Source organism: Lissotriton vulgaris, chromosome 5 (assembly GCF_964263255.1).
Source record: "Lissotriton vulgaris chromosome 5, aLisVul1.2, whole genome shotgun sequence".
NCBI classification, from domain to species: Eukaryota; Metazoa; Chordata; class Amphibia; order Caudata; family Salamandridae; genus Lissotriton; species Lissotriton vulgaris.
Genome location: NC_141693.1, coordinates 679,887,766 through 679,910,612, shown reverse-complemented (window position 1 = coordinate 679,910,612; position 22,847 = coordinate 679,887,766). Strand labels below are relative to the sequence as shown.

Sequence of the window (22,847 nt, the reverse complement as noted above, 5' to 3'; positions counted from 1 at the left end):
ATAAGGTGGAGGGGTGGTTACAAATGGTGATACGTGAGACATGTTTGCTTCAGGTCTGTCCGCATTTGGGTCAAGGTGATCCATTCTGTCCTCGGATGAGGAACACACTGGGCACATTGAGCAACAGGAAGTCAAACGTGATGCAGAGTTGTTGTCTACAAGAAGGGGCTCGGATCCTGACCCGGAAAGTGGGCCCTACAATCCTAAAGGATCCTTCCAAGAGCCATCCTTGCAGAGACTACTCTCAGATCTGTAAAAAGCCTTCTCTCTGCTCAGAACTCATGTGTTGAACTGATTCATAGTTTCTATAACAACATCAAGCCCACTGAAGTCGCTGCATAGCAACATATTTTGTGGTTTTACAAGAATGCTTAAATAAATGATGTCTGGTTCCATGAGGAGGTGAAGGGAAAGAAGTTCCGGAGGATGCTGCCTGGTGTGCTCAGATTGATTCCCTTCGTCGACTATTAACTGCTTCTCTCCTTGCTTTATTCAGTGGGGATCAGAAGCCTGGCTTTCTCACGCACACCTTCCTTTCATATCGATAACAAAAACTATATTACCATTCCTTTGCCTCAGTTCTCTAGTACATCTTTGCAGTGCTGGGTCCTGCATGCCTCAGGATTATCTCTTATTTTTAATATCTACATGATGCCTTTGATACCCTGGTGGAATCCCTTGGGATTTTCATTCTTTAGCTATGCGGATGGCACCACTGTTCTCAAGCTCCTCAAGCTGAGTGTTGATTTGGCAGCGTGTTTTTTTATTTATTAAATGCAACTCTTCAAGTCCGCCCTGTGTGCTTGTAAGTACTAGGTGCAAGGAAATATGTGATTACTTTGTTTCTTTTTTCTTGAAATCTTTATTGAGATGTGGAAGACCCCGAAATGCCCATAGGAATCACTCTGTAGTCCACACTTCTCTACAATTTCAATAGATACAGATATAAACTGGATAAAACCTGGCCACATCCAGTAGCTTTTTATTACATAAATAACTCCTTAACTATTTTTATAGCAGCCTCTCGAATCCTCTCCTGCACCCTTAGTAAGGCAATGGTAGGGAAGGAGTGAGATAAGGAAAGCAAACAATGAACAGACAAACTTCACCCCCAAGCTTTCTTATCTGCAGAATTTGTGTCAACTCTCTGAAAGTACCTTACTGTGTGACCTCAGGTTACCAATCACTGTTCTTTTAATCTTTCAAATTAAAATGTATGCTCTTTTTGCCGCTCTAATGCACTGGGTTTTATACATATATACATTTGCTTTTTATCATACAAGACTGTTTAATATTCATAAAGCATGCCAATCTTTGAAAAATACAAAAGTTGAAGGGAAATAATTACAGGCAAATAAGATATTCTTATCAAAGAAAATATATGTTATAGTTTGATGTGATCTTTCCCATGCATTTTAAATTTGAGTAATGGATAAACGTTGTGAATACTTCAAAATGTCAATCCAACATTGACATGTGGCAGGTAAGGAACATCTTCCCTTTGTTTTATTAAACAAAAAGCTCCCAAGAAAGTGGATCATCATCCAATTTACCAGCAAACCAATAGGGTAAATTACGCTATATAACAAGAAAGCATTCAGGGGTTGATGCAATAAATGAACACAAGACCCTTACTGCTGACCTGAAATCCCTAGGGGGTCTTGCTAAAATGTAATTATTGGTCAATCATAAAAACAGTTTACAAATCGAAATATTTCCTCGGGCAGTAGAATGGCCATGAAAGCCTTAGACTCAGACTAGTCTCTGGCCACTCCCTGCGAGGGCCGGCACATTATGGATTTTAATCTGTGGTTGTTGGTGTTACATATATGGCACACGTGATTCGGCAAACAATGGCCAGAGTTTGGAGCTCCCCAAACTGAAGGAAAGTATTTAAAAATCACTTTAGTTCTTTCACCTCAGAACTGAAGCTCTAACTGCAAAAAATAACGCATCACTGTGAAAGAGTGGCATTTTAATGAGGAAATTGATCTCTCGAAATAGGAGGAATGAGGTTCATGGGGCAGAGTTATACAGGCTCCGAAAACAGAAAGAAAAAAACTGTTCAGGCAGAGTCACGTGACTCTGGAAATAGAAGGTATGTGAATGACCACGTGGCTATGCAGATACATGACGAGAGCCTCTTTGTGTCATGAATCATATTGTCCAGAAAACCTGGGGCTTCCAGGATTCACTCTTTGTTTTACAAAGAAAAATCCCAGTAATCAGTGCTTCAAGTAGAAAATATATGTTCTGGTTCACGTTATCACTTGCACAGACAGACTGCACAGTTGTAATGAAAGTATAACTTACCCTTGCTAAGAGGTTTACCGCTGAAATAGCACAGTGGAGATGCACCACAATCCAGCTGCTTTAAACACTCTACCTCACATTAAATAATGTACATAGATCAGGCCCTGCCCAGCTATCCATTCAAATTAAATTTTTTAAAAAAACAGAGAAACAATAACATCCAATCTCTGCTGCCGACTAAATTCAAAGGCCATCAAAAAGGTTAATGCAAAGAAGCTGTGCATTACAAATTACAATCCAGAGAATATGGGTGAGAAAGACACTCCAACACTATCCCACCTGTTACAAAAACAGTCCGCCTGTACCAGAATAAGCTAAAACCTTAACTTTTCCATCAACTTAAAGTCAATAGACTGACATTCAGGAAAAGATTGATTGGTTCCCCTCACTGAAACTCCCCCTCCAACTTCCACATGTCCTGATGTTCCAACAGTCGCGGTCCGTGCAGGTAACAGCAGTGGGGCAGGGTGGGAGGTATTTCGAGGGTCAATGCAGGGGGGGGAAATTAAAGAAATAATACATTTTCCCTCTTCATCGTCTCTCGAAATCCCCCCAACCCGGCCCCACCACCCCACTGCTGTTACCTGCATGGACCGCGGCTGTGTTCCCATCATCTTGAAAGCTCCATCTAGGCCTTACGACAGCCTTATAGCACGCTTCTGAGTGCTAAACTTTCTGTTTAAGGTTTCCTACTCAAGTATAGGGCAAAGCTATAGGCAAAGGCACGGGCCTTTGATGATCTGTGTAGCCTGAGGCAGAAGGGTTACCATGTTTTTAGACCATTCAAGCCACTGAGAGCAGACGGTTTTAAACTAAACAGTGACAAACAGAATGGTACGCATTGGAAAGCTTGAACCCAAGACCTATAGTTCCTCTGTGGAGCCCTCACCATTTCAATATTCTAATGAACTTAAAAAATTCTCCATGACTTCACAAGAGGGAGTATCTGAGTTACGCACCTACCATTGGTGGCCAACAATAGATGAGTCAACGCGACATTGCATTTCATCTTACCTGTCACCTCATCCAGGCTCTCTTTGGTTATGTGGTCATTTTGGTTAACCCACTCCCCGTTGCACTTGAAGTAGATCTGGGTGGCTGGGTTAGCTTTGCAGATCAACTCTACTGGCTTGTTCTTCACGATGTATGCATCCTCTGGCTCCAATAAGAAGTGGGGAAGGGACTCAGCCGGGGCTGAAGGGAAGGAATCCGGAAGGACATCAGTGTATTCGACTGCTGTAAGAGAACATATGAAGAGAATGGGAAGTGAGCATTCAATATTCAAGTTACAGCAGAAATCAAAAATCCAAACAGCTAATGCATAAAATTGAAAGATACATGTTTTGGTCGAGTATAAAGCCTTTTATTTAATGTGTTTAAATGGTGCACATGTATTAGTTTATATTGTTTCTATTCTTGAAGAAGAATATGCTTTTTATCAAACAAGAAAAAGAAAAAACTATGCATTTTTAAAAACAATAAATCTGGAAATCCTATCCTTCTCATCTTAGTTTTAAAAATGAGTGTGCAGCTAGTATGCCATCAAAACAGCTTCAGATCTGATCTGCTGTACATTTTGGGCAATCCTTAAGTGTGATCCTGAGTATTCTTTGGCACAATACATATTTTTTGTGATGAGACCTTTGGAGCTTATAGAATATATGTGAATGCTGATGTTCTAGTTCCAGGGTAGTCAATTCTCCCAGCCATACATATATATAGACCCGCCACTGCTTCTCTAACAAGAAGCGTAAGGCCCTTAAGGGAATACGTTATAAACAAATACTTTATTGACAAAATCACAATACGACCCGAGTATACCTGCAGTTAAGTATGTTGTATTTCATTTATGTTGTATTTCAGTTGTATATGAACAGTAACAAACTGTAAGAGAATGTTTCATGCTGTTAACATTGGTTTCGCAGTATGTTATCTGTTATATTCTTTAGATTCACTTGGGCTGCATAATCCTGCCCTTCGATGGTTAGTTAATCAATGGTTCCATACCAGGTTTTCTCCAATGAGCAGCTCATGAGCTACCGGTAGATCTTCAGCTACCCAGAAATAGTTCTCCTGTGTCCAATCCAGCCTACTAAGTTAGAAGATTTTGCTTTACTAAATTATTATATGTATATCAAAACTGAAAAATATTTATTTGAAACAAAATTGTGTATTTCCCAAACTGATAAGCTGAAGGTTGAATTTCCAACATATATTTAAAGCTGATATTTGACTGATAAATCATGTGACCTTGGGGGGAGTTTTTTAACTAATATTGTTACCCTTGTTCCAGGGCCATTTAATCCATGGCTATTACATATTACCCACGTAAAGGTATACAACCCTAATCATATTAGTAGCTCAGGATGATTTTAGTGATCATAAGTAGTTCTCGTTACAGAAAAGTTGGAGATCCCGTTATAAACATTCTGAAAATATTGCATGGAAGTCAGCACAAGTATACTTCTAATAGGACTATCATTAAGCTCAAAGGAGTTCCAGACTTCTCTCCTCTTCTGTGTCACACACCGTGGTGTGGCAGTGAAGATGCTTCTATAGTCTCAAAGACATACCTTATAAATACTGACATACTCTCCTATTTCCAGTCAGTGCCATTAATTAATCGTGTTTTAGCTGCATATAGAAGATAGACACACAGATAAATGGATGGATGGATAGATGATAGATGGATAGATAGATAGATAGATAGATAGATAGATAGATAGATAGATAGATAGATAGATAGATAGATAGATAGATAGATAGATAGATAGATAGATAGATAGATAGATAGATAGATGAGGCAGCGAAGCTCATTTGTGAATGGGTGGCGCGCTAATCCATTCGGGTGTCATGGATGGAAATGTGTGTGCTTGTCATGTGGCATCAATGGATAGTGTTTTGATGTTGTGCATGAAGCCCAGAGTTGTGCTCTTAAGTTTAATTGCACTGCCTACGTGTGACTTTGAAGTTGATAGGTGTCAGTGATAGCATGGTAGGTCCGTGAGGAGTCCACCTACGTTTGACAGAAAACAACCAGTCGTTATCGGCATTAAGCAACCAGCCACGTTTGAGGAGCCAATACATTTCTGCCAGGGAACAACCAATCGTAATGGGAATTATACACCTGAGGAGTCAACCCAGCTGTGCGAAGGAGCAACCCATAGTAAGTTGGCGTAAAACATCCATAACGTAGTATATACTCTGAAGTTTATGCCCTGGTGAAACAAAGGAGAAAGCCACATGAACTGCAATTATGCACCAGCCCATGCTACATCTTCCATCTGCTAGACAAGTCTTTACTAACTACTCTCATAGCAACCCCTGTCTGATGTCTCAGTGCCTGAATCATGTTTAGGATTAAAAATAAGCACCTCACTGGTGCTTTATTTGCATTTCACCCAAAAGAATTATGGAACAGGCCATAACAATGCCTCAATAACGTTGGAATCCGGTACCTCCTAATGCCAAAGATGTAATAGTGTAAAGTTATAAATACAGATTCTGCAGCACAGCTTTAGAGCTTAGTTACCCTTGGGTGCCTTGTGCAAGATTGCAGAGTCATCTTTGTTGAGTAGTTAAGTATGAGAGTTCCTAGTCTTTTTATTGAAGTTTCGCAACTTGGACTCTTCTCACAGGATGAGACAAGATGGGCAAAATGAGGCAATTTCGAGAGTAGTTTCCAAAGGCTGTGACGAATCATCTTTCTCGGGTTCCGTCTCAAGTTTTAAGATGGCAAGTGGATGAGCAGAGGGGCACTTTAATTCGTAGCAAATTAATAGCAGATGATTATCATCATCATCATCATAAATCTTTATTTCACCCTGTATGGCCATAAAAGCACAGATAAAAATACAAACCATGACTTTCAATTCATAAAAAGTAGCCATTGCTCTGCGTGAGGCACCAAATAGCACATTGATGGTAAAATTGTGAACATATTACTTAGCTTGATCATCTCACCCACTCGCCAGCCTCAATAAGCCAAAGATTAACCCCTAGGTACATAAGCCATAAAATACTTGTGCAATATACAGACAACAAAAAAGCTTTCAGTTAATCAGACGATGGGGTACAGCAAAGTGCGTGTGCGTGGTCAATAAAATGACCTTTACAAAAAAACAACATCACTCATCTATGGATAAATTATATTAAAATGCTTGAGATATACTTGGGCAGCATAGAGGCATTTGCATTATTTAAAAAAAGCAGAATCAATTAAAAGCACAAGCCACACCTAGACAGGAAGAGGATCAATCCAATAATCCTAAATTGTTCTACTATTCCACGTGCCTGACTTAAATGTCAAGAAGCAGCCGATGGACAGTTGTATCAATAAAGTGGATTGCATACTTTAGCAGCAGATTAGATTTTTACTGCACTCTTTAAAGACCATGTACAAAACATATACGGCACGAAGGCCATTACAGTTATCCAAAACTAACATTTTTGATTCTGTCATGGTGGCCCTCATCTAACAGCGTTCAATGGTAACTAAAGTGTAAAAGTATAAGTGCAACAATTTATACAACACATAATAGTTACAAAAGATCATTAAAAAAGTAATAAAGTAAATTCATTCAATTAGAAATACGGATATACGGGGTCCTGTTTACATTATATATAATAATGGATGTGCCCCACCTATGGGTTCTTCTTTAAAATGGCCCTACGAGTGCACCACATAGAGAATAAAAAACTAGATATATAAAACACGATGAGTAAGTAGGTATCATATTTCAATAGCCTACAAACCTCACTACAGTGTCTGGATCCCACATTCCTAAATAGCTGAAGCAGCCATCGAGTCCTTCCCCTCCTGTACCCTTGACAAAAAAATAACACATGATATTCCGTTTCATCTGCGTAATTGCAGGCTGGGCAGCCCAAATTGGATGAACCCGCCCACTTATTTGTAAAAGAAAGCAATGGAAGCAACCCATGTCTAAATTGCAAATATAGCTTCTTGGCCAGAAGCGTCTGAATGTCGTCTAGAACGGCTTCTAGGTTATAATGGTCTTTTACTTCCAGGAAGCCAAGAGTCAGTCGGCCAGATGAGGGCCTCCTGTGTACCTGCGCAAGTTTGAGTTCTCTATAGTTCTCAATCAGGACCTTCCTTGGAATCACCAGGGCGTCCTTGGAATACTCATGGCCATACAGGTTTTGGCATATAATTGTTTTCATGGCACGGTCGTTAGCGCACATATGCTTGATGCACAGGGTTGTCAGGGTCCACTGTGTTCTTTTCATTAGCCACCAAATGAATTCCTGGGCTGCAGTGATGAGCTCCTACTGGCTCCTAGTGATGGAACCCTACTGGTTCCTTAGGGGGGCTTATATTGCTTCATGGGGGAGAAACACTGTAATTAAGCAATGCTAGTTGGATACCTTTAAGTGTACAAGGTGGGATTTCCAGTATGACACATTTGAGCATGAATGCTTTGAACTAGATTGCGTGAAAGCCTCAGTCAATGTTTGACATTTTAGTAATCCACACAACGGAGCCACTGGGTGGAAGGGGCTTTTGGTTTATGAGAATTCATCTGCTCATCATTCCTTTAGAGGCAGTCGCATATTTGGTAACTCGCAACCCATAACTCTCAAAAGTAAGATTTCAGGGGCAAAAAATGACCTACAGGCACATTTTGCCTGGAGTACCCCTTCAATCTGTCAGTTTACTCTCTACTGTTGTGCTGTTGCCCATTATCTTATGAAGAATGACAATCTGTGACTTATGCGAAGTCTGCCATTTTTGTGTTGTGCGAGTATCTGTATAAAGGCCTTCTTTTTGTTCCCACCACAACTTTCTTTGTACAATAGTTCTACTGCTCCACTCTCGCCAATGCAATTCTTTCGATGGAATTGTGATGTTTCCTATGCTAGATCCCAAAATGGTCTCACGTGTGGAATATTCATGAAGTTACTCAGTTTCAATGCAGAGAGATGTCAGGCTCACTGGCCCAGCAACAATCTTGCACACTTTCACATCATGCATGGTGGCACAATACACCTTTACCTGCATAGGTCAATGTTATAATGAAACTGGAGTGCCTAACTTCAAATTCCATGCACACTTGCCATATTCAAGAGGATAGTAGATTAAAGATAAGAATTAAATATAATATTGGATCCACAAAAAAGGTATCCATAACTTTCTCCTCTGTCAAGTGGAGAGAAATTAAGAATCCTGATGTAAATTCAGGTTAGGCCGTAGAGTGAGCATTAGATTGTAAGAAGGAACTTCGACTAGTAGAATACTGTGAGGAAGGACATACCGGTCCGACGTTGGGGACATGTTCCTCGCCTCTCGACACGTCAAACCGATCGGATGCACTTGTGGTGAAAAATCCATTCCGCGGTTTTGTATATTCATAGCGCAGACTCAACGGCAAACCGGACGTAGAAGAATCTGACCCCGGAAGGACTGTCAAGCGCCCAATAAAAGGAGACGATCAGGAAGAGGAGGCGGGTCATTCATTGAGCTCGAAGGAACCAGGAAGGACGCCGGAAAGGACAACCGAGGAAGCCAAGCCGTACCTAGGGGAAACCGAAGATCCCAAGATCGAAGACGTCGCGGAGGAGGACGTGCATCAAGAGTCGGGAGAGCGGTGGTACGAGGACTGGTGGAGTCCGCCGGAGAATGCTGCAGAGCGGCCGCAACTCAGAAGAGTTGCGGTGGAGCGGGTGAGTGACAGTGTCTTTGAGGAACAAGAGGGTGGCGGGAGGAACAGGGGTGGAGGGGTAGAGGGTATCGTGGCCGAGGACGATACCTGTGCCTTATACCCCAGCAATTGAAGTGTACACCATGACTATTTACCTTTAGGCTGTTTTTTTTATTGCCTTTGCTGAAGAAAAGTATAACGGCAGGTTGTTACCTTACCTTGACTTTCTCTGTGTTGCAAAAGCCTTAAATGTACACCGAACCCATCTTGGCTAAATTCATCAGTTACTACTTCTTTGCTTATCCCCGCATACATCCTATCTAAATTCAAAGGCATTTCCGTTATTTTCTCCCTCCTACAAACCTAGCACGACGGTTATTATAAAACACTTTACGGTGTGGTGAAGGGTTCTTTACTCTCAGAAGTAACAGGGAACATCTTACGACGGCATGGTGAAGATACTGACCAACAAGAAGAGGAGCGGAAACCATTGCCCATCTACAGGACCTTCCAGCTCAACCAGCCTTACATCGGAAGAAACAGATAGAGACTCCCCTGTTGTGTCCCTCCCTTGTGTTACTTCTGACAATAAACAAAGATCTTTTGTAAAATACATACAGTCTCCTCGCCTGTATATCAAGCCCCCCCTCCCACAAACACAGCACAGCATAGGTCTAACATTTAGAAGTCTAAACTGTATTGTATTCAGTAAACATTGACACGCAATCATGCACGTAGAAAACAGCCTTCATTATGCTTTTCAGAACTTCAGTTTATAACAGCCTAGCTTTCAATGTAGAGGCCTCTGGGCAGGCGCCAGAGTTTGAAGGAAGTAATCTATATGAAGCGAAATCCACACTGGTGTGCCCTAACCCACTCACTACTTCCACCTCTGGCACTAATCACTAGTGATTATACCTTATGATACCATATATACAGACAGAGGGTCGCCCCATAGGCACACACAAATCAGTAAAATGGCACGTCAATGCTATTTTACTTTTAAGTGCAGTGTGAGTGCAGGGGCGGCCTGAATCCTGCGATTGCAGCATTACAGCTGCCCCTGCAGTGCGCATGTCGGGTTGGCCGACTGGTTTTATATGGCCAACCCGACATGTGCTGTGCGCACCCAGCAATCCAATGGCTGTGAAACAGCCAGGGGATTGCTGGTGCAGGTCCCCTGCCTCAAAATGATCACAGGGTTAGACTGCCCCAACCAATCCTGTAGCTGCTCTCATGCTGACAGCAGCTCCAGGATTGGTTGCTTGCATTACACTGAGCAGAAAATAAATCCTTCCCTTTCCTGCTCTAATATGCTGATATGGGAAGAGAAGCGCCACACCCGGGGGAGCAATAATTATGGCGAGTTTGGTGCGTATTTTTTATAGCTGTAGCAGCCACTGGATGCAGACCCACTGATGGGCAAAGCATGCTTTAACACAGGCAACTCATTTACATCGACATTATGTCTTACAAGACCATGATGACCTCTGCCCAGTTCTCCTACCAAAGTGCTAGAACTGGAGTAAGAAAAGTAAAATATCTATGTCCATGTAAAGGATTTTTAATGTCAATGTATGTGGAAAGGAGCTTTGCATATTGGGATGTATACATCTATACAAATAAATGCAGAAATAGCTGAAAAAGAGCGACGTACATAGCAGAACTTTAATAATTGATGCCCCCTGGACAGACAACTAGAAAAAAGTGAAGATTCCAATAGCTTTTCTCCAAACGAGACCATCACTAGAAGGTCGTTTAAAATCCATTTAGGAAAAATTGACTTTTCATTTGCAGTTTAACACAGTGCTGAGGGAAAGCGGCAGGACATTTGTCATAATCCATTAACTGCTCTTTTGGAAACAATGAATTAAACTCCAGGCTAATTTCTCTGCCGTTGGCGCTGCCCGTCACCTGCCTCCTGCTTCTCTTGCTCACGCGCTCCTGGCAGCAGTTTTCTACCCTGATTTGATTTGCAGCAGTGTAATTTTCCCAGCAGCCCACCAATTGCACTAGGACACTGGATGGTTAACCCACACAATGTCTTCCTGTGGCGCCAGCGCCTGCACCCGTGCCGGAAGGAACTGAATGCAACCTACTCAACACTGAAGGTTGGTTGTGGTGTGACGAAGGAAGGGGGCGGTGTCTTATTTATTGTGCATTGAACACGTCATGTGATCACCAATTGACAAAGGTACTCAGACCTCCAGGCGGAATTCAAGGTCACTGCAAACATCAGACCCTAAAGATATTCAAGTTGGGATTTTTCTAAAGACACTAGTTGGGGTCTCCAAAAAGCCAGGTGTTCAGGAAAGAGGTATAGGTGGAGGGAGAATGGTTCGAGGGAAGGAAGTTATGGAGAGGTCAGGTTAAAGGCAAAATGGCTGATGTCGAGGATGGAACCATCGCAGACAAGGGAAACAAGTTGAAGCTCTCTGATTTGAGATTCTAATGCTACTGACCCACCTTGCAACTCGTTGGTATAACATTGCATCTCTTTCAACAACATATTGACCCACAGAAATACATGCAGAAATCACTGTAAAAAGACAAGAAAGGAATAGGAAGTGACACAAGATAAAACCTGTAAACTAGACAACCCGCTAAAGCTTATAGTGCCTGGAGTCATCAAATAAGGCGCAAACTGCGGAAAATTCTTATTATATTTTATGGAAGCCACCTATGGAGTCATGTCTTTGAGAGATAGTGTAGGGGAGAGGATGGTGAGTCCTATGTTTTTGAAGGGAGTAGTTTGGGTGCTGGCAATTATTTGTTAGTTTTCTAATCCATTGCGTGTACATTTTTGGTGTTGCTAGCCCACTCCGTTTCTACTAGTGCTGGAGGGACCTTTGATGGTTAACGATCTGTGCAACTATTAATACCCTCCTCATAATACATAGCAGAATTGAATGCTGACGTGAAATCTACGCTAGGAGTTACTACCCTTCTTCAGAAGCTATGAGATTATTAAATTCAAGAATTGGACCCATGCCAGTGTAAATGACCTGTTAGGGTCTACCAAATATCCCTTGCTCCACCTTGATCTTAAATCGTTGGGTTTCCAGTAGTAATATTAACCACATGTCCAGGGCCGGAGTGGGAACCAAAACCGGCCCTGGCAAACAGATTGGCCTCCCCCCTGGGGTGAGAGGGGGTGTGCAGCCGAGCAGTTTGCGAGAGCCGGTTTCATTACAGGGGGCTGATATGGCCTACCCCTGGTAACAAAGACGGCCCCCTAGGGGCCCAAAACCGGGGAAACACCCGGTGCCCGCTGCAGCCAGTCCGGCACTGCTCTTGCCATTGTAGCTAGTATTAATTGCCCAGTTGCAATCTATGCCAGCAGTAACTGTGCCATTGGAAGCAATGGCAGTGTTTGTTATCCGTCCTGCACTCAAATCTCAGTGAACCAGTCCCATGCATGTCAAAAGACCTGATTCAGGACGGAGGCTGCCGATGTTTAAAGCCAAAAAACGCTTCACATTGACTGTCTCCCGCCTGAAATGGCCTTTGCTTCAATAGGGGAAACACATTCCCCCCGATACATTTTTATTTGAAATCTCCCACTTTCCTTGCATAAAATATTGGCGTGCATGGTCCACTACTAGCGATCCTCCAACGACTCAACCTACCTGTTCTCCATGGCCTATTTACCTTCTTCCTCCAGATGATGTCATAGCACGATGACAACCCTCGAATGGCACACGGAAATATATCAAATCTAACAACTAAGATTAACTGCAATAGGCCGAAATAAATGGTCTCAGCCCTTTAGCCAGGGCCTATTTTGGGAGCTCCTGGACAAACACTTCACACTCGGCCTCCCTCAGACTGGCTCGATGGTATTATTCCTATTATATCAGGGACCCCAGCCTGGCGGCAGAATAGAAAGCTGATTTCCTACCGCCGTCCTTTACTTTATTTATAAAGAATCCTCGAGTCAACAGACAGCCCACAGAGTCGACGGCTTTTCTCAGAGTTTTCGAATCGCGGCCATGTCAGGATGTGGTTTTCAGATTGTTTCCTAGCAGGCCTCTGCAGGGAGGCTTGAGAAAGAGAGAAAGCGCGGGAGCAGGAGCCTCGGGCACGTGGCTGACACAGCAGCAGGACGGAGCGCAGAGAAAGCCATAGCGGGAGGGACTGGGATAAAAGGAAGGCAGGAAAGGGGTGTAGGTTGAAAAAGGATCCGACAGCAAAACCCCTGAGTGAAAACTAGACAGCGGCAATAGATCTACCGAGAGAAGGACTGATTAAGGAAAGTGTGTATGAGTGAGCCAGAGAGCATGAGAGATGAGAGAGGAGGAGAAGGAACGGAAGAGGCATGGGGGAAGGAGCTAGAATGAAAAGATACTTTGGACAAAGATGGACAAAACTGCTAGGAAATAACTTGAGATAAGAGCATTGAGGACGGGAAAAATGAGAGAGGGAGAGAAGGAGTGAAATATCCAAGAAAGAGTGGAAAAAGAGGTTATACGCTGTGATAAAATAGAAAATGATTTTGTGAGAGAGAAACAGAGAGTAGAGGAAGGATCTTTAGAAAGAAGGTAGAATGTTAAGAAAGAAGGGCGGAGGAAAAATAATGGGAGGGATTAAACGGGGGGGTGAGAGACTGAAAATTCAGAAGGTGAGATGTAGAGGGGAAGGGGCAAGGCAGAGTTGGAGGGAGGGAAATGGGGGACATGATTAAAAGGGAGCAACAAACGTTTATAGAGGGAGAGGAGGAGATATAAAGGGCAGTGGAAGAAGGAAGGAAATAAAAAGAGCAACTAATAAAGAGTGGGGGATGGTGGACAGGCGACTCTGAAAAGCGTAGGAGTGATTAAAGCAAAGATAAGTGGAGTAAAAATGGCCAAAAGGCTAGAAAGAGGGAAGGGCGAATACAAGGAAGATTCCAGGGAAAGAAGGAGTGTGTAAGGATGAATGAATGAAAGAAGAAGGAAATGGCAGTCAGATTCTGGAAAAGAAGAACCGGGGAACACATTTCATGAGACTGGGAAAACGAAGGCAGCAATGGAAGGAAATATGTTGCTATTGAGTTGGCAAAGCTTGATATATGCATAGAAGGCTTGTTCTGTGGAAGTAGCATTAATGGGAGACAGACATGAAATCACCAGTGAAATGTGCTAGAGACATGTTTGGCTGAGACTGTACCAAAGTGTGAGCATGTGTTTTCACCACTAGTAAGGCACACAGCTTAGAAAAGTGCACTACTGTTAAAAGTGTGCAATAGGTTGGCTGAAAGGTTATCATTTGGATCGTGTTCAAAAGACCCCAATTTTCCCACCAGATAGGTTTTATTAGGGAGCAAATTGATGGCTTTAGAAGAAGGCTGCTCACCTTTTTTTGATTTCCAGCTACAGTGTGTGTCTGGATGAAGAGAGCTTGCAGGGTTGTCATTGACTAGGTATGCCCATAGGGATACTTGGTAGTGTGTCGTTGTGACTGGCTTGTGCATAATTCGATCATGGTAGGTCAAAATTTGCATAACCCCACCAGATTTTCCTGTCGATGCAAATGTGACGCTTCAGGCACCTTCTAGCAACAGCTGTATCGCAGGGACACATAACAGTTCAGATTTGTTGAGATGTTGCCAGTGCCAGTCTATCTTTGTGCTTTGTACTACAGGCGAACGAGCAGTGAGGATATTCCATTTGCCACTGGCAGGGTGTGTGAAGGGATATTGTCCAGGAGCAGTTGGTAAGATTATTGGGGAGGGTCCAATAATTGTCACTCCCAAACAAGTTTGGGTAGTGAATGCAATTCTAGCAGCAGGTACAATTAGATGGACGGAAAGCGTAGGGGCTGTACCCTTTTCACCACAATGATCATCCCCAGGTGTAATGTACACTACTACCTAAGAGCAGTAGGCGGGTCAGTTGGAAACGCTGGTGGTGCTGTTGTGATAAGGCTTTGAAGGGAGATGATATGGTAGTGTAAAGAAAAAGCAAAACCAAAGGGGATGATGGACGGAGTGTTCAACATTGCAAGCACTCACCCAGGGTCAACTGATCTGGGTTTAATCTATCATCATTCTTTAGCTCACTCCACCACCCCAGTTCACACATGGCCATATGCAAATCAGTCTGACCCTGTGCCTCATGGGAACAGTCCAGCCCGAACTGCCAAGCCATGTTTTCCCGGGACCGGAAACAAGCATCCTGGGACCGGTTTCTGGCTAATCAGCCGTCATCAGCCAGGCTCGCTTGAATCCAGTGGCAGAGTGAGCAAGGGACCCACGTCTGGGCATACCCTGCCAACTTAGGGCGAGTAAAGCAAAAAAAACAGCACACAATAACGGAGTGTGGTGGCATGCTCCTTATATCATTCCCAGCAAAAATATATCCCCATTTAACTATGGCTGTGGTACCATGGCACCAGCACTAGCCTTTGGGCCAACTGCCAGAACTGCCACAAACAAGGTGTACTTTCATTTCCACAATCTATCCACAGGGCATCGGGTTTCTTCCTCTAGCAGCTCATGGCACCGCCTTCAAGGGTCAGCCGTACAACCAGAGTCAACTAGTTGTCAAAACTTTTTGAACAATGGTTACTGTGCAAGAAGACAGCAGCATGAGCCAGGAATGGCAGACAATGGAGGAGCTTTGGAGAGCTGGCATCAGGGAAGTGCAGAAATGCCGGCTAGCATCACTTGGGTCCAGTCAGGAGTTCTTGGCTTTTTTGGGAGCCCTCATTCCTAATAGAGGGGTGCTTTCTCAGTTACATGAAAGTGCAAGTAAGTGTGTTAGTATTCTCCTCAAATAGATATCCCAATAAGAAGAGTTGCACTGCTATTTAGCCATACTTGACTGTTTGACGTCATAACTTACTCCGTCCTTCTTTCACATCTGCTTCTTGTCTAATGTGAATCCTCTCTGAAATATGTCTCCCCCTGACCAACCACGATCCCTCTTTATTCACACCAAATTGCATTGAGCAATGGTTTACGTGTGACAATTAATTGTGCGCACATCAGACACACAGAAAAAGCACAGGAAGCATATGGAAACAGCCTAGAAACTGCGGAGCGGACTGGAGTCACTAACATCAACTTGGCAAGGAAGTGGCAGTTAAGGAGACATGTAGATGGTGTGCTCCGCTAGGAGCTGTGGAGTCAAAAAATGAAATGAGAAACAACCATAACCTACACCATGAAGCAATAGAAGAAAGAAAGCCAGGATAAACCTGGTGATCCAGATGGCATGATGACTCTAACTTAAAACCTCACAGCTGGCATCTGCTCTGATCTTCTGGCCACACCTTTAAACTCTGGGTAGGAGACCTCAGCCTTTTGTCGTTCTGAAATGTACATATTGAGCACTATTACATAGGTTAGTAGCATTCCGTCCTCGGCATGGGTGCATTGATTCAAAAAATTAGTACAATGATTCCAATAAAGTTCACATGAATAAGGAGCACGTGATTCCAGTAAAGTTCTCATCAATGTTTGCCAGTTATAAAGCAAATTACGAAATGGCCTCCTGCCTTTTACGAAAAGTTAGTCTCTCATACTCAAGTCAGGAGTCCATCAGTTTATCAACATGTGAAGCATACTTGCCTCAGTCAGCTTGTTGCCTTCATGCCAATACCCTGCGGTACCAGCTGATAACTGCTGGCCAGCTCGAATCTAGGAGCTATCTTACCACCTTCTAGGGGCTTGCCTCCAGGATGTTGAGTGGGCCTAGAGAGGCATTTGTAAGGAGATCATGGCAAAACTCAGTGGGCGCCATAAGGTAATCTGACAACTGGCGCAAACGGTCAAACCTCAGTCGGAACATATACAATTGTATAATCTTGTTTGTTGGTTCCCAGAAGCACGTACAACATCACACAATACAATGTATTTAGCTTTACTTACATGAGTGATGTTTCTTGGAATATCCTGCTAATTAGTTTTCAAAGGGAACACAAATTACAGCTGCTACACATCATCACAAAACTGGCACTTGCTTGAACATCTCAAAAGCAACACCGCAGATGCCACATCTTCTTCAAGTGCTGCCTTTTTTCTGTCGTTCGATTTGTTTTTTCCACTTTTTGCAGCCTAATTAGCTCCATCTGCCGTGCTTTCACCGGAGACAGGAAATATGGTATGAAAGGGGCGCAAGCAGGCCCTGGGTGTAGACCGCTACAATTTGCTCTAAACCTCCGCAATGACTCACTATTTAGGAGGTAAGTGCCCGTGGGCAGCACGGAGAAAATTTGCTCTCACTATTCATCACAGTTCGGTCTTAACACAATGCCTTTCACCCCATTAGGAAGGGAACCATTTCAAGGGCTTTCAGTTTATCTTAAAAATTCTCCATCTATTGAACTAAAATTCTACTTATGACAAATGAAGAGCCTTCGAGTCTTTTCCATATTTCGGTACAGCGGTTTAGACTGGTGGAGGAACCTGATAAATCAATAACCCTGGAGGTCTATGATCCACACTCCAGGCCCTTCCAGTAGTAAGTCTCTGCCACCAAAACATCTCTTACAAGTAGTGCTGGATGCTATTTCCCAGCGTATTTGGCACATTTCCATTAAGAGGCGCTCGGGTACAAAATGGCTGCCCTCTGTGACATTATCTTGCAATCAGGAGAGCACAGAATAGGATGTCAACCTAGCTGTTAATTCAGAGGGTGTGCGGCGTTCGCCCCCATCTCCCCATCCACACCGAAGCAGCATGTTCAGGCTATATGTGTCTCAAGAAAATAAAAAAATGTAGAAGGGAGAAAAACACTCCTGTGGCTGGCAGAAGCCAGACAATGTCCCAGTGCAGGTGTGAAGTTGTTTTTCCTCGAACATAGCTACTGAGCTCTGCCACATTCCACCACACAACAACCTGTGTATGTCCTAGCTCAGGATGAGGCTAGAAATGAAGACCATGAGCAGTGCTTGAAATGGAAAGATAGAAGTGCAGGTACTCTCCAATTAAAAGTATTACGTCTCTCTTGAGACGTGCCACTACTCCCCCTCTCAAAATAAAAAAATACTGGTACTCTGTACTGGGCAGTAAAAGCCCATTTAAATCACTGACTATGAGATGACTGACGGTTGAGCTGTAGGGAACACTCCCGTTGACAGCTACAGAATGAGACATAAGGTATGTTGTAAGTGGTATGCTGCCTGAGCAACAGCACTGGGTCTAGAGTGCAAGAAATAGTCACCACTCCCACCCTCTTCAGTGAGGAGGTGGAAGAGTTCTTGTGAGGTGAAGACTCAATGATGTTACCTTTGGAGACTGTGGGTGAGTCTCACCCACCCCACCACCAATGGGTAGGAGTCTCCTTCAAACACATTTAACACATCTAGAGGTCTGTGTATGCTCTGTGTGTCGGCTGTTTAATATTGTAATATAATATGTGTACTATATGTGTAATAATGTAATATGGTAGTGCGTCTACCATTAGGTGAGATTATTTGATCTGGAAACCAGCTAGAACATTGGCCTATGATTAATCTGGTGACATCACTGGCTCAGCCCCTTGGAGTTTTCCCTCTGGCTGTAGTCTTCATGTCCGTACGACTAATATATTTTCAACTCACCTGTTGCAGTAGCAACCAATCATCAAACTGTTTTTTCCCACATTTCGGTTTTCGAGAACGCCAGCTGTCAACTAACAATGTTGTGGAGAACAAGCCGTGAACGAGCAGCCAGTACGCACGAATGAACTTGGCTATGTTTCTGTGTTCTCTGTCCTCCCGTCGTCCTACTGTCCACGACAAACACACAGCCAGCCCAGTGCTGTCAACCGTGGAAGAATCGCCCCTCCAGAGACATTTTCTGAGAGAGCAGCAGCGCTCACCAGCTTCTCGCACTGTGTGTCGCAGAACTGCGCAGGCAATGGAAAGCAGACTCTTCCCTCAGGTTCTCCATTTTATAAACACATTTAAAATACCAGTTGAACCTGCCAAATCAAGCTCCCGGAGGATGGATCGGCCTGAGCCTAGACTGGCACGGAAGAGACCGGGAGAACTGCGAAGGGACATCCGGAAGCCTCAAGAAGGGTGCGCCATCGACGCCTGCACCGACGGAGCCCAATGCCGCTGTTTACATATGACTTTTCACTGGAAAGTCCCGGTTGTGTCTAAAGAGATGAGTAAATAGTCATGTTGTTGATGGGTAGTGGAAAACGTGACAGAACTTTATTAAAAAAATTAAGTTTTCTCGCACCTTAAACATTTGAACTGAGGGGCATATTACCAGCACAAATTTGGACATCTACACTTTTTTTTGACTTAGCACTGCTTGGAACATCACAGCTAACCCAGTACTGAAACTGCATACAAGTAGGCGACGTAAATTAAGTGTACAGATAGAACAATGAAGCTGCAGCAGATCCAGTGGTGCTTGAACAATTTTCGGAGTGGTGGAGCTGCCATCAGTGTTATGTCACTGAAGTCATAAGGACTGTGAAAATTCAAGTGCCACACAAAGAACAAGTGTAGCAAACGAGCCACAGCCAGACAGCAGGACAGTGGTAAGGATGTGGTATGTAGCCGAAGATGCATTTTGGAGTATCCTGTTGCAAATATATTATTAAACATGATGTGATAGCACACTGTCACTAGCAGTCATCAAATTTTCATTGAAATGACCAGAACATTTGCACAAAAAGTTTTACAGATAAAATTATATAGCAGTATAATGTGTGCAAATTGGGGTCCGGCGAGTATTTATCACGTGTGCTTTTACAAAAAACTTATGCTTCTTTTGTACTTTCCTAACTGCTGATATATTTGAAAATATCTGTACAGTTCATTTACAGATATTTAAATGTTGTTGTGTTAAAAATATTATCTACAGCCTTCCCTTTCCCACTCCTTGTACCCCAGCAGATTGTCAGAGAGTTCACTTTACAACATCCTATTAAAAGTTAGAGAAAGAAAACTAAACACTATTTCTCATGTTAAAAGAATAAGCATCAATTTGCGAGAAGACATAGCCTGACATTTGTCCTCAAAATTTAAAGACATCTTTACTGCTTAATCAACTTTTGAACTTCAGCCTGCTACATGCCTACTTCAAGCTCCTATGGGCATATCATATGTGACCAAGGCTTCCAGATGTGATTGACCATTACAGAGTACAAAATGCCCAACTACAAGAGTGCATCGTCAAGCCCTTTCACCAGCTGCTCAAGACCAGTAGCAGCATTGCCACCAAGGCTACACATTTTGTATGCCATACTTTGTGGAACACCAGAAATGTTTAATTGTTCTTTGGAACATGACTATTTCTAGAATCAGTTCTGACTGTATAACTAGTTGTGTATCCATCCGTAGACTACCTGTGTGCAAGTGATTTCCACAACAGTTGTTGATTCTGCAGACTCCAAACCCAACACAGAAGCTTAAAAGGAGGAATTTTGACTCAAAGAGGTGTAGGTTAAAAGGAGGAATTTTGACTCAAAGAGGTGTAGGTTCTAACTCCCCTTGAAATTTACTGATTAAGGGGAGACTGATTGTTAAGGAAAATTAAGGATAGGAACAATATCAATAATTGCATAAAAGGTGTGACTGTGTTTGTTATAGAGGGACAACCGAGGAGGATGAGCCTAATTACCGGGATAGGACGTGGAGTATTTCTGAACATTTCACTCAGGAACTGCCATCTCCAAGGAGCTCCGGGATGATTGTTTATCTCAAAGATTTGTGCTATACAATCCCTGTCCCTCACTCATATTTTCTCAAAGCCTGAAGTTCCATATCAACATATTGACTCAGTCCCTGCGTTCAGGTTGACCAAGACAATTCAGTGCATAGAAGAGCAGCAACAGAGTTATATGAGAAGGTGAGGTTAACAATATTAAACAGGCGGTAAACCAGCATTGTCATCACTTAACACATTCTGACAGTTCTGACAAAATGAAGCAGCCCAATACATGGGAGGACATGTAGCCTAGATGCTCAAGCTGATGCCCGTGGATCCTGGACAGCCATGTTCAAATCTTAGCCTTGGCACTAGACTCAACATCGCATGATTCTGAGCAAATCACTTTAATTCACTGTAAAATGTGCGGAAAACGTATTTGTGTAATGCCCACTTGGTGTACTCGATATTGTAGATCGTCTCGCAAAATACTCAGTTGCTTCACAGCTAGGTTTGTGCTACATAAATACCAATATATACATATCGGTGGAAATAATGACAAGTTACTTTACAAGCATTTGTACAGTTCCCAATATCATTCTGGGAATCTGGATGATTGAGTTTAGTTATTATGTTGACATTTGTTTTGCCTATATTTGGTATTTTTTAGTAATGATTCACACTGGATATTTGCGGGCTAGCGTACACATGTTTTTATTTACCCCTCCCAGTATTATGGGTCCCAAGAAAATCCTCCTCTGTAGTTTGAAGCGTTAGTGTACAATTCTTGGAACCACAGAGGGCCACTGTAAAGTGGTTAAACCAGTGAATTATCATGCACCTTGTCACAGCACTCTTCGTTAATAAACTATCACGTACACTCTGTGGAACTCAATGTAATGAATATTTATATTCAACCCCAATGAATGCTGTGAAAAAGTCAAGATTGGCATATATTTAATAAAGAAAATCCCAGCTATGTTCCAACGTTGGCTAGCATTGGAGTGATATTATGCAGAGCAATACAACCTTTTTTCTCATGCATCTCACAAACATTCAGATTGAAGTGCCTTCCTAGGAGAATTAGGAGTTCTTATCAAGCTATAATGACCCAGAGGAAGTGCTTTCCACTTCATTGGACAGTATTGTACAGATATAATTTCAAAACTCGGATTGTTTTAAAGGCCCATCAAGTGTGGGGAGAAAAACAGTTCTTTTTGCGCAGCCCTGCACCACTAATAATGAAAAGCAGTAGTCATTCTAGGATAGTACTTGTTAGAGGACATTTGATTGAGTTTTGATATATTGTGACTTCATTCCTTTCCCCGGATGACTCCTTTAAGCGGTTCTGCAACCTACTGATTTCCTCACTTAGGGCCTTATTACGAGAAGTACGGCGTTCCAAAAGACAGCCACACTCGTGGTGGTGGTCTGACCGCCGCCACACTGCGGGCTCTCCTGCAGTATAACGAGTTGGGTGGTCAGACAGCGACAATTCTGCTGCATCTGCCAAGATTCCTGGATCGCGCAGCGGTCAGGGAGCTGCTATGATGCTGGTTGGTCTGTTGCAGCACCGCCGAGCATATTATGAGTTACCTGTCTGCCGCCTCTTTTGTGGTGGTGAGCCCGCCATGAAAAGGTTGGTGGAGAGGCAACAAAGGGAGCCCAATAGGGCGCCCATGCCACTCCTGGGCCTGACGGTGCATGTGGGGGGCAAACGTTGTGCCCTCCAGAATTTGCACACCCAGTTCCTGCATGGTGTGGCATGCATGCCACACCATAGAGGAGCATGCAATCAGTGCTTTCACATCAGCGGGCTGCATGTTAGTCTCTCCTATGAGCTTAACAGCCCACCACCGTGAAATCACCTCAGCAGCCCCCACCCAACCAAGAGTTAACTCATTTGACAGTCCTCCAGTGGACGGTGCTGTGGCAGCGCTGCTGAAGGACCGCCAAAGTAATAATAAGGCCCATAGTTTTATTTTACCATGTGATAGGCAAACCCTTTGAAGTTCTTTGTCATGGTTCTTAAAATATTTTTTCCGCATGCAGTCTAACAGTGACTGTCTTCTATTTCATGATGCCGTTAAAACTACTTAGAACATAATTAAATGACAATACCCAAATCTATGTGTCCACACAAACCTGTAACTTTGTTTTTATATCAAGCAAACATGTTATAAAAACTAATATTGTGGAATAATCAAGACAGCACATATTGAAAGATATTCATGTACAGCAAAACCAACAATATCATGCAGCTAAGGACAGTGTATATCCTTTGGGCTAAATAACAACAC

At 43.0% G+C, this 22,847-nt stretch overlaps 1 protein-coding gene across 2 annotated transcripts in view; it reads right to left on the bottom strand.

The window, feature by feature from the left end:
* The window catches only part of UNC5B (unc-5 netrin receptor B), a 379,330-nt gene that overhangs the window by 121,202 nt on the left and 235,281 nt on the right, over nt 1-22,847 (bottom strand). For both annotated transcript variants that reach the window (XM_086922114.1, XM_086922115.1), the window contains exon 2: nt 3,328-3,549. In XM_086922114.1, the coding sequence (XP_086778240.1) occupies nt 3,328-3,549 (222 nt within the window). The remainder of the gene's footprint in view (nt 1-3,327; nt 3,550-22,847) is intronic.